General features: G+C 42.6%; 1 protein-coding gene across 2 annotated transcripts in view; it reads right to left on the reverse strand.

Moving 5' to 3' along the window:
* IRAG1 (inositol 1,4,5-triphosphate receptor associated 1) overlaps positions 1 to 16308 on the reverse strand; it is a 119511-nt gene that overhangs the window by 67034 nt on the left and 36169 nt on the right. Inside the window, exon 4 of one of the 2 annotated variants that reach the window (XM_084632705.1) lies at positions 13525 to 13713. In XM_084632705.1, the coding sequence (XP_084488831.1) occupies positions 13525 to 13593 (69 nt within the window). In that variant the 5' untranslated portion in view covers positions 13594 to 13713. Of the gene's footprint in view, positions 1 to 13524; positions 13714 to 16308 lie in introns of those variants that run through there. The other variant, XM_084632706.1, reaches the window with a different exon arrangement.

The following is a 16308-nucleotide window of genomic DNA, read 5'->3' on the forward strand; positions in this document are numbered from 1 at the left end:
GGCAACTGGCCGCCCACCGCCCAGCTGCTGGAGACAGGGGCTGAGTGAGCCAGAGTCCCCCCTCCCATCCAGCAGGTTTCCGACTCGCTTGGCCCTTGTCCCAGCAGTCAGGCCCGGGAAGGAGAGGGGTGTGGCCTGTCGCCACCACCACCTCCCCAGCCGGGCTCCCTCCCTTTTAGATTGCGCCTCGCCCCAGTATGAGGAGGCATGAATTGTCTATGACAAGAATTGCATGTTGTATTCTAGAGGTGGGTGGACCATGGATTTATATAGTGGCATTATGATATTTTCTGTCTTATTATCTATCCCTTTCTTAATGTTTCCTAACAATGTTAGCTTTTTTGACTGCTGCTGCACATTGAGCCAATGTTTTCACTGCACTAGCCACTATGACTCCAAGATCTCTTTCTTGAGTGGTAACAGGCAATTTAGATGACATTATTTTGTATGTAGTGTTGGGGTAGTTTTTTCCATGGTGCATTACTTTGCACTTATCAACGCTGAATTTCATCTGCTATTTTGCTGCCCAGTCACCCAGCTTAATGAGATCCCTTTGTAATTCTTTGCAGACAACTTTGGACTTAACTATCTTGAGTAATTTAGTATTGTCTGCAGACTTTGTCACTTCACTGTTTACCCCCGTCATAAATATAAAGGGAAGGGTAAACACCTTTAAAATCCCTCCTGGCCAGAGGAAAAACCCTTTCTCCTGTAAAAGGTTAAGAAGCTAGGATAACCTCGCTGGCACCTGACCAAAATGACCAATGAGGAGACAAGATACTTTAAAAAGCTGGAGGAGGGGGAGAAACAAAGGTTCTCTCTGTCTGTGTGATGCTTTTGCCAGGAACAGAAAGGAATGGAGTCTTAGAACTTAGTAAGTAACCTAGCTAGATATGTGTTAGATTCTGTTTGTTTAAATGGCTGAGAAAATAAGCTGTGCTGAATGGAATGGATATTCCTGTTTTTGTGTCTTTTTGTAAATTAAGGTTTTGCCTAGAGGGATTCTCTACCTTACAGGGTAACTAGATTGAAAACATATTTACCATCCTGATTTTACAGAGGTGATTCTTTTACTTTTTCTTCAATTAAAATTCTTCTTTTAAGAACCTGATTGCTTTTTCATTGTTCTTAAGATCCAAGGGTTTGGGTCTGTGTTCACCTATGCAAATTGGTGAGGATTTTTATCAAGCCTTCCCCAGGATTTGGGGAGGATTTTGGGGGGAAAGACGTTTCCAAGCGGGATCTTTCCCAGTTATATATCTATTAGATGCTTGGTGGTGGCAGCAATAAAGTCCAAGGGCAAAAGGTAAAATAGTTTGTACCTTGGGGAAGTTTTTACCTAAGCTGGTAAAAGTAAGCTTAGGAGGTTTTCATGCAGGTCCCCACATCTGTACCCTAGAGTTCAGAGTGGGGAAGAAATCTTGACATGGTGGCACAGTCATGGGATTAATTTGAAATCATTTTGAGATCAATTTGAGATTTTTTTTGAACCAGAAGCACAGATTTTAAAAGGAAATATTTTTTTTCCTTTGGGCTGCTGGAAAACAGTTTTAAGCTGAAAGCAGTTAGAGGTTGTTTTTTTTCTCTGCTTGGAGGCCTGAGCAGAGACAAAAGGGAATTGTCTTTTGTGAGCTGGAGTTTTCTCTACCTAAGGGTGGGGTAGTTAACCTCCTGCAGGAAAATTCATAAGTCTTCACAGACCTGAAGAAGTTTTTTTTTGTTTTTTTGTTTTACCTAAGAGCAACTAGAGGGGTTTTCTGTCTATTTACCTGGAGACAAAGGTGTTAGGTGTGTGTTTGGGGTTTTTTTTTTAAGGATTTTTCTGTAGGCTGACCATCACTATCAGAGAATATAGGTACCATATTACAGCACAGCAAAATTTTACAAGCCAAGTTTTTGTTTGTTTGTTTGTTTTATTTCTAACTCTTGGGTGTAAAGTTAGTTAAAAACAGAGAGGCAAAGATGACAGAAACCAAGACACAACACAAATTGGAGTTAGCCAGGCTGGAGGCAGTGAAAGAGGCAGAAAAAGCCCTAGAAGCTGCCCACAGGAGAGAAATGGAGGCAAAGGACAAAGAAATGGAGGCAGCGAAAGAGGCAGAAAAAAACCAAGAGGCTGCCCACAGGAGAGCTATGGAGACAAGTGACAAAGAACTGGAGGAGAAGGAAAAAGAGGAAGCATGCACTGGAGATGAAGAAGGCAAAGGCTCAGCAGAATATACCAACAACCCCCAGCAATCCTTCTCCAGGTACCATTTCCCATCCCAGAAAGTTCCCCACCTACAAGGCAGGTGATGAAACCGAGGCCTTCTTAGAAAACTTTGAAAGTGTCTGCCTTGGATACAGCATCTCTACAGACCAATACCTGGTAGAGCTGAGGCTGTAGCTGAGTGGACCCTTAGCAGAGGTGGTGGCTGAAATGCCTAAGGAACACATGAACCAGTAAGAACTGTTTAAAACCAAGGTGAGAGTCAGAATGGGGCTAACACCCGAGCATTCCCATCGGCGGTTCAGAGCCCTAAGGCGGAAACCAGATGTGTCATTTACCCAACATGTCTACCACATTGTGAAACATTGGGACACCCGGATACCAGGAGCAAGTGTTAAATCTCTAGAAGATTTGCCCTTCCTAATGCAAATGGAGCAGTTCTTAGAGGGTGTTCCTGAGGAAATAGAAAGATACATCCTAGATGGGAAACCCAAAACTGTAATCGAGGCGGGAGAGATTGGAGCCAAATGGGTGGAGGTGGCAGAAAAGAAAAAAACTGGTCGCAGTTGGAGCGGATACCAGAAGGGCCAACCTCAGACCACACCCTACTACCAGGGGCAGCCCAAGACACCAACTACCCCCCAAGGAACCCTCCAGACACCTTATCATCCCGCCACACCATTCTCCAGCAACCCACCTCGCCCCAGTGACCCGTCAGCTGGACGATGTTTTAAATGTAATAAGCTGGGGCATGTAAAGGCCAACTGCCCCAAGAACCCCAACAGATTACAGTTCATTGCACCAGAATCACACCAGAGGTCCTCAGGCCCAGATACCTCCCAGATACCTTCAGAGCGGAGGGAAACTGAGTGTGGGCAGGAAGAAGGTCACCTTGTGGAGGGACACTGGAGCACAAGTATCAGCTATCCATGCTTCCTTAGTGGACCCCAATTTAATCAACCCAGAGATCCAAGTGACGATTCAACCCTTCAAGTCCAACTCTTTCAATTTGCCTACAGCCAAGTTGCCTGTCCAGTACAAGGGCTGGTCAGGAACATGGACTTTTGCAGTCTATGATGATTATCCCATCCCCATGCTGTTGGGGGAAGACTTGGCCAATCAGGTGAAGCTAGCCAAGAGGGTAGGAATGGTCACCCGCAGCCAGGCTAAACAAGCCGTCATGCCTAGCTCTGTTCTGGAAACTTCTACCAGGACCCAGTCAGAGGTGATGGACCTGGACCCCAGGCCAACATCTGCAACAGCAGTAGTGGATCCAGTCCCAGAGACCTAGACAGAGCCAGTCACAGAACCATAACCGGCGGAACAACCAGCACCGGACCCATTGCGAGCACTGAATCCAGTATTTGCAAACCCAACACCAGAGGGCCCCACCGAACCTGAACCAGCAGCAGCTGATAACCCTACACAAGAGGCTCAGCCGGAGCCTGAACCCCAACATAATGCACGAGCAGAGAGCGGTTCACAGTCAACAGAAACAGTCCCATCCCCTACATCGCTTCCAGAGGGACCAAGTATAGGTCCACAATCCAATGAAGAACTGATGTCTCCAGCATCAAGGGAACAGTTCGAGACCAAACAGGAAGCAGATGAAAGCATCCAGAGAGCTTGGACGGCGGCATGGAGCAACCCACTGCCTCTCAGCTCTTCTAATTGATCCAGGTTTGTTGTAGAAAGAGGACTTTTATACAAGGAAACTCTTTCTGGTGGACACCAGGAAGACTGGCATCCTCAGAGACAGTTGGTAGTTCCAACTAGGTACTGGGTAAAGCTCTTGAGTTTAGCCCACGATCATCCTAGTGGCCATACTGGGGTGAACAGGACCAAAGACTGTTTGGGGAGGTCATTCCACTGGGATGGAATGGGCAAGGATGTTTCTACCTATGTCCGGTCTTGTGAGGTATGCCAAAAAGTGGGAAAACCCCAAGACCAGGTCAAAGCCCCTCTCCAGCCACTCCCCATCATTGAAGTTCCATTTCAGCGAATAGCTGTGGATATTCTGGGTCCTTTTCCAAAAAAGACACCCAGAGGAAAGCAGTACATACTGACTTTCATGGATTTTGCCACCTGATGGCCAGAAGCAGTAGCTCTAAGCAACACCAGGGCTAAAAGTGTGTGCCAGGCACTAGCAGACATTTTTGCCAGGGTAGGTTGGCCTTCCGACATCCTCACAGATGCAGGAACTAATTTCCTGGCAGGAACTATGGAAAACTTTTGGGACGCTCATGGGGTAAATCACTTGGTTGCCACTCCTTACCACCATCAAACAAATGGCATGGTGGAGAAGTTTAATGGAACTTTGGGGGCCATGATACGTAAATTCGTGAATGAGCACTCCAATGATTGGGACCTAGTGTTGCAGCAGTTGCTCTTTGCCTATAGAGCTGTACCACATCCCAATTTAGGGTTTTCACCATTTGAACTTGTGTATGGCCGCGAGGTTAAGAGGCAATTACAGTTGATGAAGCAGCAATGGGAGGGATTTACACCTTCTCCAGGAACTAACATTCTGGACTTTGTAACTAACCTACAAAACACCCTCATGGGAAGGGCCATTCATGGTCCAGGAGCGCCTGGGAGCTGTTAATTATCTCATAGCATTCCCCACTTCAAACCAAAAGCCTAAGGTGTACCATCTTAATTCTCTAAAGCCCTTTTATTCCAGAGAATTAAAGGTTTGTCAGTTTACAGCCCAGGGAGGAGATGACACCGAGTGGCCTGAAGGTGTCTACTACAAAGGAAAAATGCTGGTGGCGTGGAAGAGGTGAACCTCTCCATGAACCTTGGGCGTATGCAGCGACAGCAGATCCAGGAGCTGTGCACTAGCTACGTGCTGACGTTGTCAGCCACCCCAGGACTGACTGAACGGGCATACGACTCCATTGACACAGGTAATGCTCACCCAATTAAAGTCCAACCTTACCGGGTGTCTCCTCAAGCTAAAACTGCTATAGAACGGGAGATCCAGGATATGTTACAGACAGGTGTAATCCGCCCCTCTGGCAGTGCATGGGCATCTCCAGCGGTTCTAGTTCCCAAACCAGATGGGGAGATACGTTTTTGCATGGACTACCGTAAGCTAAATGCTGTAACTCGCCCAGACAACTATCCAATGCCACGCACAGATGAACTATTAGAGAAACTGGGACGGGCCCAGTTCATCTCTACTTTGGACTTAACCAAGGGGTACTGGCAGGTACCGCTAGATGAATCCGCCAAAGAAATGTCAGCCTTTACCACACATGTCGGGCTGTATGAATTTAATGTACTCCCTTTCGGGCTGCGAAATGCACCCGCCACTTTCCAAAGACTTGTAGATGGTCTCCTAGCGGGATTAGGAGAATATGCAGTCGCCTACCTTGACGACGTGGCCATATTTTTGGATTCCTGGGCAGAACACCTGGAACATCTACAAAAAGTCCTTGAGCGCATAAGGGAGGCAGGATTAACTGTTAAGGCTAAGAAGTGTCAAATAGGCCTAAACAGAGTGACTTATCTTGGACACCAGGTGGGTCAAGGAACTATCAACCCCCTACAGGCCAAAATGGATGCTATCCAAAAGTGGCCTGTCCCAAAGTCAAAGAAACAGGTTCAATCCTTCTTAGGCTTGGCCGGTTATTACAGGCCATTTGTACCATAATACAGCCAAATCACCGCCCCACTGACAGACCTAACCCAAAAGAAACAGCCAAATGCCATTCAGTGGACCAAAGAGTGTCAGAAGGCCTTTAACCAGCTTAAAGCGACACTCATGTCTGACCCTGTACTAAGGGCCCCAGACTTTGACAAACCGTTCCTAGTAACTACAGATGCATCCGAGCGTGGTGTGGGAGCAGTTTTAATGCAGGAAGGACCGGATCAAGAATTCCACCCTGTAGTGTTTCTCAGAAAGAAGCTGTCTGAGAGGGAAAGCAACTGGTCAGTCAGTGAAAAAGAATGTTACGCCATTGTCTACGCTCTGGAAAAGCTACACCCATATGTTTGGGGACGGCTTTTCCACCTGCAAATCGACCATGCTGCGCTACAGTGGCTTCATACCACCATGGGAAATAACAAAAAACTTCTTCCGTGGAGTTTAGCTCTCCAAGATTTTGATTTCGACATCCAACACATTTCAGGAGCTTCTAACAAAGTGGCTGATGCACTCTCCCATGCAAGTTTCCCAGAATCAACTGGTTAAAATCGTCCTTGAGATGTGGAAAATATTGTTAGTCTTTATATATTTGGTAGTATATTTAGAGTGCATGTGTCTTATTAACTCTGTTTTCTCCTAGAGCTCCAGGAAGAAATCCCAGCCAGCGTTTCACCCTATCTGTGATTTGGGAGGCGTGTCATAAATATAAAGGGAAGGGTAAACACCTTTAAAGGGTTAAGAAGCTAAAGGTAACCTCGCTGGCACCAGACCAAAATGACCAATGAGGAGACAAGATACTTTAAAAAGCTGGAGGTGGGAGAAACAAAGGTTCTCTCTGTCTGTGTGATGCTTTTGCCAGGAACAGAAAGGAATGGAGTCTTAGAACTTAGTAAGTAACCTAGCTAGATATGTGTTAGATTCTGTTTGTTTAAATGGCTGAGAAAATAAGCTGTGCTGAATGGAATGGATATTCCTGTTTTTGTGTCTTTTTGTAAATTAAGGTTTTGCCTAGAGGGATTCTCTACCTTACAGGGTAACTAGATTGAAAACATATTTACCATCCTGATTTTACAGAGGTGATTCTTTTACTTTTTCTTCAATTAAAATTCTTCTTTTAAGAACCTGATTGCTTTTTCATTGTTCTTAAGATCCAAGGGTTTGGGTCTGTGTTCACCTATGCAAATTGGTGAGGATTTTTATCAAGCCTTCCCCAGGATTTGGGGAGGATTTTGGGGGGAAAAGACGTTTCCAAGCGGGCTCTTTCCCAGTTATATATCTGTTAGACGCTTGGTGGTGGCAGCAATAAAGTCCAAGGGCAAAAGGTAAAATAATTTGTATCTTGGGGAAGTTTTAACCTAAGCTGGTAAAAATAAGCTTAGGAGGTTTTCATGCAGGTCCCCACATCTGTACCCTAGAGTTCAGAGTGGGGAAGGAACCTTGACACTCCCTTTTCCAGATAATTTATGAATAGGTTGAACAGCACTTGTCCTAGAACAGAGCCTTGGGGGCTCTGCTATTTACTTGTCCCCATAGCAACAACTGACCATTTATTCCTACCCTTTGTTTCCCATCTTTTAACCAGTTACTAATCCATGAGAGGACCGTCCCTCTTATCCCATGACTGCTTACTTTGCGTAAAAGTCTTTGAAGTAGAAAGTAATAACTAATTTAATTAAACTAAGAAAACAATCCTACATTCCCTACCTGTGGAAGTCAATTTTTGCATTGACAACCCAATATTTAAATTATCTATCTTTTACATTAGAGTTTGATCCTGCAATACTGGGGCATACTGAAAATTCATTGATGTCAATGGGAGTTTTGGGTACATGAGAAATCAAGGACAATACAGGTACCTAGATAACAAATATTTAGTTTAGTTGACCAGATTATCCTTAAAATAAACCCATCGAGTAAATCTTATTTTAGTTAAATGAAAAGGAGTACTTGGGGTACCTTAGACTAACCAATTTATTTGAGCATGAGCTTCCGATGAAGTGAGCTCTAGCTCACGAAAGCTCATGCTCAAATAAATTGGTTAGTCTCTAAGGTGCCACAAGTACTCCTTTTCTTTTTGTGAATACAGACTAACACGGCTGTTACTCTGAAACCTTTAGTTAAATGGATTCTTGTTTTAAGTAACTCATGTAACACAAGGATTGGCTATTGTTATCATAGAATGTTCTGACAACTAAAATGTTTTTTTTCCTTTCCCGCTTAGGCCCCAATTCCACAAGGTATTTAAGCATGTAGTTAACTTTAAGCATATGCGTAAAACCATTCCTATTCAGCAAAGCACATAGCCACATGCTTAATTTAACTTTGATTTCGAAGGGGCTTAAACTCATCTTTAAACATATACTTAAGTGATTTACTGAACTGGGGGCATAGAGAGGGCAGTAGCATACTGAGATTCACAGTTGTAGCTCTCTTGATAGGAGAGCAAGACAGAATAAAAATGAGAGGCTTTTTTCCCTTTCAAAATAAAGGGGATAAGAACCAGCAATTTAAAAGAAAATCAGTATCTCATACAATTTGGAATAAAACAGTCAAAGGAGCAATATCAAGATCTGGATGATGGAATAAAGTAAATGGTCTAAAAGAAAAGTTAAAAATATAATAGGATGATATGTCATCAGAACTCAGGAGAGCCAGTAAAATAAGATTATAGTTGAAGAAGGAGGCAGCTTGAAGATGGTAAAGGGACTCTCTATACTAAAAAGAGGGAAAGGGAGAGCTTCCATTGGACCCTGATAACATGCAGTTGGAAAAGAATACAGAAGGCTTGAGACAGCCAGGTTCTAATCCCAGGTGAGAATTACACACAGCCTCAAAAATCTGCTATCACATATCCCCAGATAATTTAGTCTCTAGCTTCTTCATGTAATTGTAGGAAACTTCAATTTTTTTTTAATTCTAAAACCCTATGATCAATTGATTCTGGTTGTTATTGCAAGTCAGTTCATTCTAAGAAAGTGAATTTATAAAGGGACACAACATCAAAGTCAGAAAAAGGGATACGATTTGTGTCCTGAGCAATCATAGAATCATAGAATATCAGGGTTGGAAGGGACCCCAGAAGGTCATCTAGTCCAACCCCCTGCTCGAAGCAGGACCAATTCCCAGTTAAATCATCCCAACCAGGGCTTTGTCAAGCCTGACCTTAAACACCTCTAAGGAAGGAGATTCTACCACCTCCCTAGGTAATGCATTCCAGTGTTTCACCACCCTCTTAGTGAAAAAGTTTTTCCTAATATCCAATCTAAACCTCCCCCACTGCAACTTGAGACCATTACTCCTCGTTCTGTCATCTGCTACCATTGAGAACAGTCTAGAGCCATCCTCTTTGGAACCCCCTTTCAGGTAGTTGAAAGCAGCTATCAAATCCCCCCTCATTCTTCTCTTCTGCAGGCTAAACAATCCCAGCTCCCTCAGCCTCTCCTCATAAGTCATGTGTTCTAGACCCCTAATCATTTTTGTTGCCCTTCGCTGGACTCTCTCCAATTTATCCACATCCTTCTTGTAGTGTGGGGCCCAAAACTGGACACAGTACTCCAGATGAGGCCTCACCAATGTCGAATAGAGGGGAATGATCACATCCCTCGATCTGCTCGCTATGCCCCTACTTATACATCCCAAAATGCCATTGGCCTTCTTGGCAACAAGGGCACACTGCTGACTCATTCTGTATAAACCATTTCAGTGCTGAATGAATGGTCTTGTCAAAAAAAAATCTGTTTAATGTTCTATGGGGGCAGGACACACACAAGACCTATCCTGCACTCCCTATTCAGGCAACATTCCTATTCAGTGTCTGGGGTTAGAGTGCATCAGAATAGGAGGGGGTGCTCACGCTCACCAATTTTGGTGTCCGTTATTACAGGTCTCAATGTTGCATCATGCTGTGGAGATAAGATGCAGTAGGAAGAAGAGAGCAGGGAGAAGAGAGAAGAGAAAAGGAGAAATGTATCTGTAAGGCATACATGTCCACAAGCAGACCCTTAGCCAACCAAGCAACAGGGTGCATGCGTGTGGGCAGTGTGTGGAGCTGGGTAGGTGCACATCCCTAGTATTTACCAATCCTTTTTCCTAAAGTCACTGAGTGGGATTTTCAAAAGCCTTCAGCATCAGCCTAACTCATTTCCCACTAAAGTAAATGGGAGCAGAGTTAGGCCAATGCTGAGTACTTTTGAAAATCATACCCAATATTGTTGTTTTGACTTGGGCAAGTTGGAGAATCTGTATTGATGTAAAAATAAATTAAAAACATGGACCCAAGGTTTCTTCCTTAAATTTTGGAAAACCCAATGCTATTTTCTGCAGTTTAAATATCTTAAAAATTTCTAGAAAGAGGTTCTACATAAAGGAAGCAGATAGGATGGAGTTTATCTCCTATAGAGAATGAGGGCCTCCTAGAGGATAAATATTAGTATCTGAAAAAAGAGGAAGGTAGGAAGACTTCAAGTTGGGACATCTCTTCTCCCAGCAGATACTACTGTTACTCTGTTTAGTAGCAGGAAAGGATCAGAGCCCCAGAAATTCCTCCATCAGTCACTAGCTTCTCCTGCTTCTCCGACTTGCCCCTGCTTGGCAAGTCCTCATTTCACCAACCTGAAAGGGAGCTGTGTTCCTCCTTACTTAAAACCCTGCTTCTATTGACTTCAGTGGGAATTTTTCCAGCTAGTGAAAAACAGAACTACTTTATTTATCATTATTTTAAGCTAATATCTAGATTATGCTGTAGGACTCAGGCTGCAGTACGGCCCACTGGTGGTGACAGGCACATACACGTTCAACTCCTAGCCCAGACATTTGCCAGTTGTAATCCTTGTTCCAAACATTTAGATAGGATTAAAAGTAGCTTGTTGCTTAAATTCTTTCTTCTGTTTTCTTACCCCTTAAAATGACATTCCTCTGAAAAGCAAGTGTTTTGCCTGGTAAACAAAGATTCATAATCTGTCACTTACTGTAGTTTATTTTAAACTTGTTTTTAGAACAGGAGGCTATGCTGTTATATCCATCCAGATTAAAAAAATTTTTAGGGCTAGATGTTCATGTTTCTCATACTAGTCCTCTTCTAATGTGCCCTGCCTAGCAAGCTCACAATGAGTATCTAGTACATTCAAATACAATTTGCACATGACAGATAAAAGTAATCTGCTTGACCTACTGTATGTTCCCAACTAATCGTTTGCTAAACTTGAATCCAACTGGGGTGTTTATCTGAAACCAGGAAACTAACCCTCAGCAAAATGTGCAATTTTGATGGAATGCATGACAAATCAATGAAGGGTTCATTGCTGACAATATTTTCCTATGATATTAAAAGAAAAGAAGCGGATGTTTTTATCCAAAGTGTAGAATACAGTGTCCTAGCTCCAGTGACAATGATAAATTTTAACTGAAATCATGCCAGGATATAAATCCTCTCTACATTTTCACCAGGTTGCATAAAACAGGATAACCTGGTGGGGCTGTGATTCTTTAATTGTTATATGTAAGGATGTTGTTTTGTTCAGCTAGACATTCATACTTATCTCAGGAAAGAATAGGATTTTTGTTAAAAAAAACCAATTGGTTGAGAAATTTTTTAAAAAAAATCTTTAAAGGAACATACAAATTATTTGAAGGCCAAACTGTATTTTATTGGTTATTTATCTAAAATTACAAATTTGCATGTAGACTTCTATGTAGCCTACCCATTTGGACTTTATGTAATTTTGTTACATGATCAGATACCGTTGTGATGAGTGAAGTGCTGATAGATGCTGTAGACAGAATAGATTTCCATCATGCATCAACAAGATAACATCTTCAGAAACAAGCTCTGTAGCTCTGAGGGCAACAGTGCTTCTAGTTTTAGCTTAAAGCGTCTACAAGACTCAGTTCTTTCCTCAGATGTTAAGTTATTGTACATTATACTGCAATTTAGTTCTGAAAATGCAAAGAAAATTACTCCAATTCCTTGTTGCAATAAAACAGACAGTATGCGTATGTTTTCATAATTCTTTTTTATTCATGGTCTCTGGAAGAACATGACATTTTTGGGCAGCTTTGGAATAAATAGCAAAGAATGTTATAATAAGTAAGTAATATAAGTTTCCAAAACAAACTGAAGGTACTATACTTGAAAAAGTAGAGCTCTCATCCATTATATATATAAACCATTTGATGTAATGGAAGAACTTTAAGTATACAAATACTGATCAACAGGACCAAACCAATGGTTCAGCTAGCCCAATCTGCTGTCTTCTGACTGTGGTTGGTGTCAGATACTTCAGAGGGACTGAACAGAAAAGTGCAATCTATCTAGTGATCCATCCCTGGTCATCCAGTCCCAGCTTCTGGCAAACAAAGGCTTAGGGATACCCAGAGCATGGGGTTGCATCCACGACCATCTTGGCTAATAGCCACTGATGGACCTATCCTTCAATTCTTTTTAGAGCCAAGTTATATTTTGGCCTTCACATCATTCCTTGCCAATGAGTTCCACAGGCTGAGTGGGTGTTATGTGAAGAAGTACTTCCTTATATTTGTTTTAAACTTGCTGCCTATTAATGTCAATGGGTGATCCCTGGTTTTGTGTTATGTGAAGGAGTGAATAACACTCCCCTATTCACTTTCTCCACACCACTGATGATTTTATAGACTTCTGTCATATCCTCCCTTAATCATCTCTTTTCTAAGCTAAACAGCCCCAGTCTTTTTAATTTCTCCTCTTATGGCAGCTGTTCCATACCCCTAATCATTTTTGTTGCCCTTCTCTGTACTTTTTCAAGTTCTAAAATATCTTTTTTGAGATGGGGCAACCAGAACTGCATGCAGTATTCACAGATTAATATAGTGGCATTATATTTTTGGTCTTATTATCTCTCCCTTTCCTTATTGTTCCTAACATTCTGCTATCTTTTTTGGACTACCACTGCACGCTGAACCAACGTTTTCAGAGAACTCTTCAGGATGACTCCAAGATCTCTTTCTTGAGTGGTAACAGCCAATTTAGATGCCATCATTTTGTATGTATAGTTGGGACGATTTTTTCCAATGTGCGTTACTTTGCACTCACTAACATTGAATTTCATCTGTCATATTATTGCACAGTCGCTCAGGTTACTGAGATCCCTTTGTAACGCTTCACAGTCAGCTTTGGACTTGAGTATCTGTCTTGAGTAGTTTAATATCATCTGCAAACTTTGCCACCTCACTGTTTACCCCCTTTTCCAGATAATTTACTAAGTTGAACAGCACTGGTCCCACTACAGAGATTTGGGGGACTCCGCTATTTACCTATCTATCTCCATTGTAACAACTGACCATTTATTCCTACCCTTTGTTTCCCATCTTTTAACCAGTTACTGATCCACGAGAAGACCTTCCCTCTCATCCCATGACCACCTATTTTGCCAAAGAGCCTTTGGTGAGGGACCATGTAGCTTTCTGAAAGTTCAAGTACACTATATCCACTGGATCACCTTAGTTCACATATTTGTTGACACCCTCAAAGCATTCTAATAGATTGCTGAGGCATGATTTTCCTTTATAAAAGCTATGTACAAAATCTGTATATAATTTTACAAACTTCAGAAAGTATACAAAGTGATAGGGTTCAGTCTTAGATTTGTGCAACACAGTATTAATAGAATAGATTTTTAAGTTTGCTTACTTTGACTGGAGAAGAACTGGTGAGTTGTGCTTCTGGTGTCTGTCCCTCGTCTTCAGGTAGGGTTGGCATGGTAGGTGGTGAGAGACACGATGGACTGCAATGTGGACTAAAAAGACCATGCACTGCTGGGAATGTCTGTTTCAAGTTAACCTCAAGGGATAAGCACTGAGATGCCTTGTGATCCACAGACTATAGTGTATGCCAAAAATACAAATCAAATCCATTTAAAATCTATGTTCAAACACTGGGGATCACTTTATAACAACAAACAGTAATAAAGTTTAAAATTAAAAATGATGTGTCTTCTTGCATTTTATTAACTAAAATTTCAAAGATCAAATATAACATGATAAAATATTTAAAAGAATATTTATATATTTATTCCTTATTTTGCTTCATTTTTTTTTCCAGTTTCTTAGGAGATTTTTCAGACTTTCCGCATCTGATTCGCTTGTGACTATAAACTGCCCTTTCAAAAAGCTCTCTAAAAAATGGAGAGTGTGCAATTGATACCTACAATATATCCCTGAACAAACACTGCAACCTTACTACTGCAGAATGTGATCTCAGATCTGATATGCTAAGGAGGATGAGAAAGGAAAATCCCCAAGAGGAAATGTTGCTGATTCAGGAGGTGCCACTTTTCCTCTGAGCTAGTATTGAATAGGTATGGTATGCACAGTTTGGTTAGTAAAGGGTTTTCACAAATTGGTCCCTGGAGGCTCACTCCTGCAGTTACAATTGAATCATACCTCTGCACGTTTTTTTTTTTAGTGGTTTGGGTTTAACAAACTGGAATATCCTAAGAACAAGCCTCAGCCAGCTTTCTAGCCCTCTCACACTCATCAGAGCCCCCCGTCTTACTTTAGATTACTCTAGTATTATTGGGGGAAAGAAGAAGGGAGGCTGATTTCAGGAATGGAGGTTTACTGGCTTCCAAGCTATGCAGACATTCAGTCCATGTTCACCAAACATTCAGGAGACTAGAACAAAGCTGATGAACACATTAAATCTTGAATGCCTGGCTCAGTTCAAAGAAAAGGAGTATTTGTGGCACCTTAGAGACTAACAAATTTATTTGAGCATAAGCTTTCATGAGCTACAACTCACTTCATCGGAGTGAACTGTAGCTCACGAAAGCTTATGCTCAAATAAATTTGTTAGTCTCTAAGGTGTCACAAATACTCCTTTTCTTTTTGCAGATACAGACTAACATGGCTGCTACTCTGAAACCTGGCTCAGTTCAAGTGGGTTTGAGGTTCAGTGCCACTATTTTGCACTAGGTAATGCATCAATAGCTAACACTAGCGTTAAGGGCTTTGTCCTGTCTGATCCTGTAGCCATTTTTGCAAAGCCGAAGATATTAACTCTTGTCCTGACCAAATTTCAACTCTGGAAATTATATTTGCCTACCTAAATTCTCTATGCACTTTCAACGGGAGGAAGTATTCTTCGCTTCCTGTCTTAAACTATCAGGCAGTGTTGCTGAGAACACAGGTAAACACCTACAATATTTAACCCCAAGAGTAGCTGAATTTCAGCGGTGGTTACTGTAATTCTTATGGAAATCATTTGTACAGCTTTTGGATCCATTTGGGTGACAGGGACTATATAGTAATCAAGATCATATATTACAACTTTTGCTTCAAAGAAAAGACTACCTGGTGGACTTATTAAGGCAATATAGTCATCACGGTCCAAGAACATATTTCCCGGGGACTCTTTCTTACTTGTACTTTTCAAGAGGATTTTTTCTGCTTTTAAGAATGCCGAAAAAATGTGGGACATGTATTTTTAGCAAGCTTAGAGTTTTGAGGTTTCTGTGGTAAATTACTAGCTTCCCATAGCTATTAGGTCTCTTCCAAAGAACCCAGGTAAGCCTGGGGCATCTCTTTTCCAGTGAGAGTTATGCAAAGTGAAAAAAACAATTATGCCAAATAAAGGTTGGCAGGAATTTTATGGCTCCATTTGCATAAAATCTATTAGCAACAAGGGGGAAAGAAAGCAACTGCTACTTTATTAGAAGAACAGAGTTAAAGTGCACAATCCTATCATTTTAAATTGTATTATATAGATTTGTTACTGTAATTAAAGATAGAAAAATATTAGCACTGTGTAACACTGACAGACCCCGGTGGTTCGTGGTCAGGATCGAAACTGGGACCTCTGGAGCTTAGTTCATGAGCCTCTACTGCATGAGCTAAAGCCATATGGCCCATAGGCGCCAATTTCCCCTCTTTCACGTGAGTGCTCGACCCCCGCTCTGCCCCCACTCCACCTCTTCCATGAGGCCCCACCCCTTTCCAGCCTCTTTCCACCCCTTCCCCAAAGTCCCCGCCCCAACTCCGCCCCCTCTCTGCCAATATTACAACTCCTTCCCCAAATCCCAGCCCTGCCTCTTCCCCTGAGAGTGCTACGTTTCCGCTCCTCCCCACCCACCCGGAGCGTGCTAATGCTGCCAAACAGCTGTTTGGTGGCGGCCGGGCAGGAAGCGCTGGGAGGTAGGTGGAGGAGCGGGGACATGGTGTGCTGCGGGGGCGGGAGGGGGAGAGGACGAGATGGGGCGGCGGGAGGAGAACTTGGCTCCCAGTGGGTGCAGAGCACCCACTAATTTTTCCCCGTGGGTACTCCAGCCTCAGAGCACCCATGGAGTTGGCGCCTATGATATGGCCCTTAGCTAAGGCTGTAGAGCAGACTCATTAATCTCTCTCTCTCTAACTGATCTCAGTGCCACCAGATGGGACAGAACACCACACCCAGGAGGTGTGTGGGTTACAACTGCAG

The sequence above is a fragment of the Lepidochelys olivacea genome (genome assembly GCF_965140295.1).
Source record: "Lepidochelys olivacea isolate rLepOli2 genome assembly, chromosome: 6".
In the NCBI taxonomy this organism is placed as follows: Eukaryota; Metazoa; Chordata; order Testudines; family Cheloniidae; genus Lepidochelys; species Lepidochelys olivacea.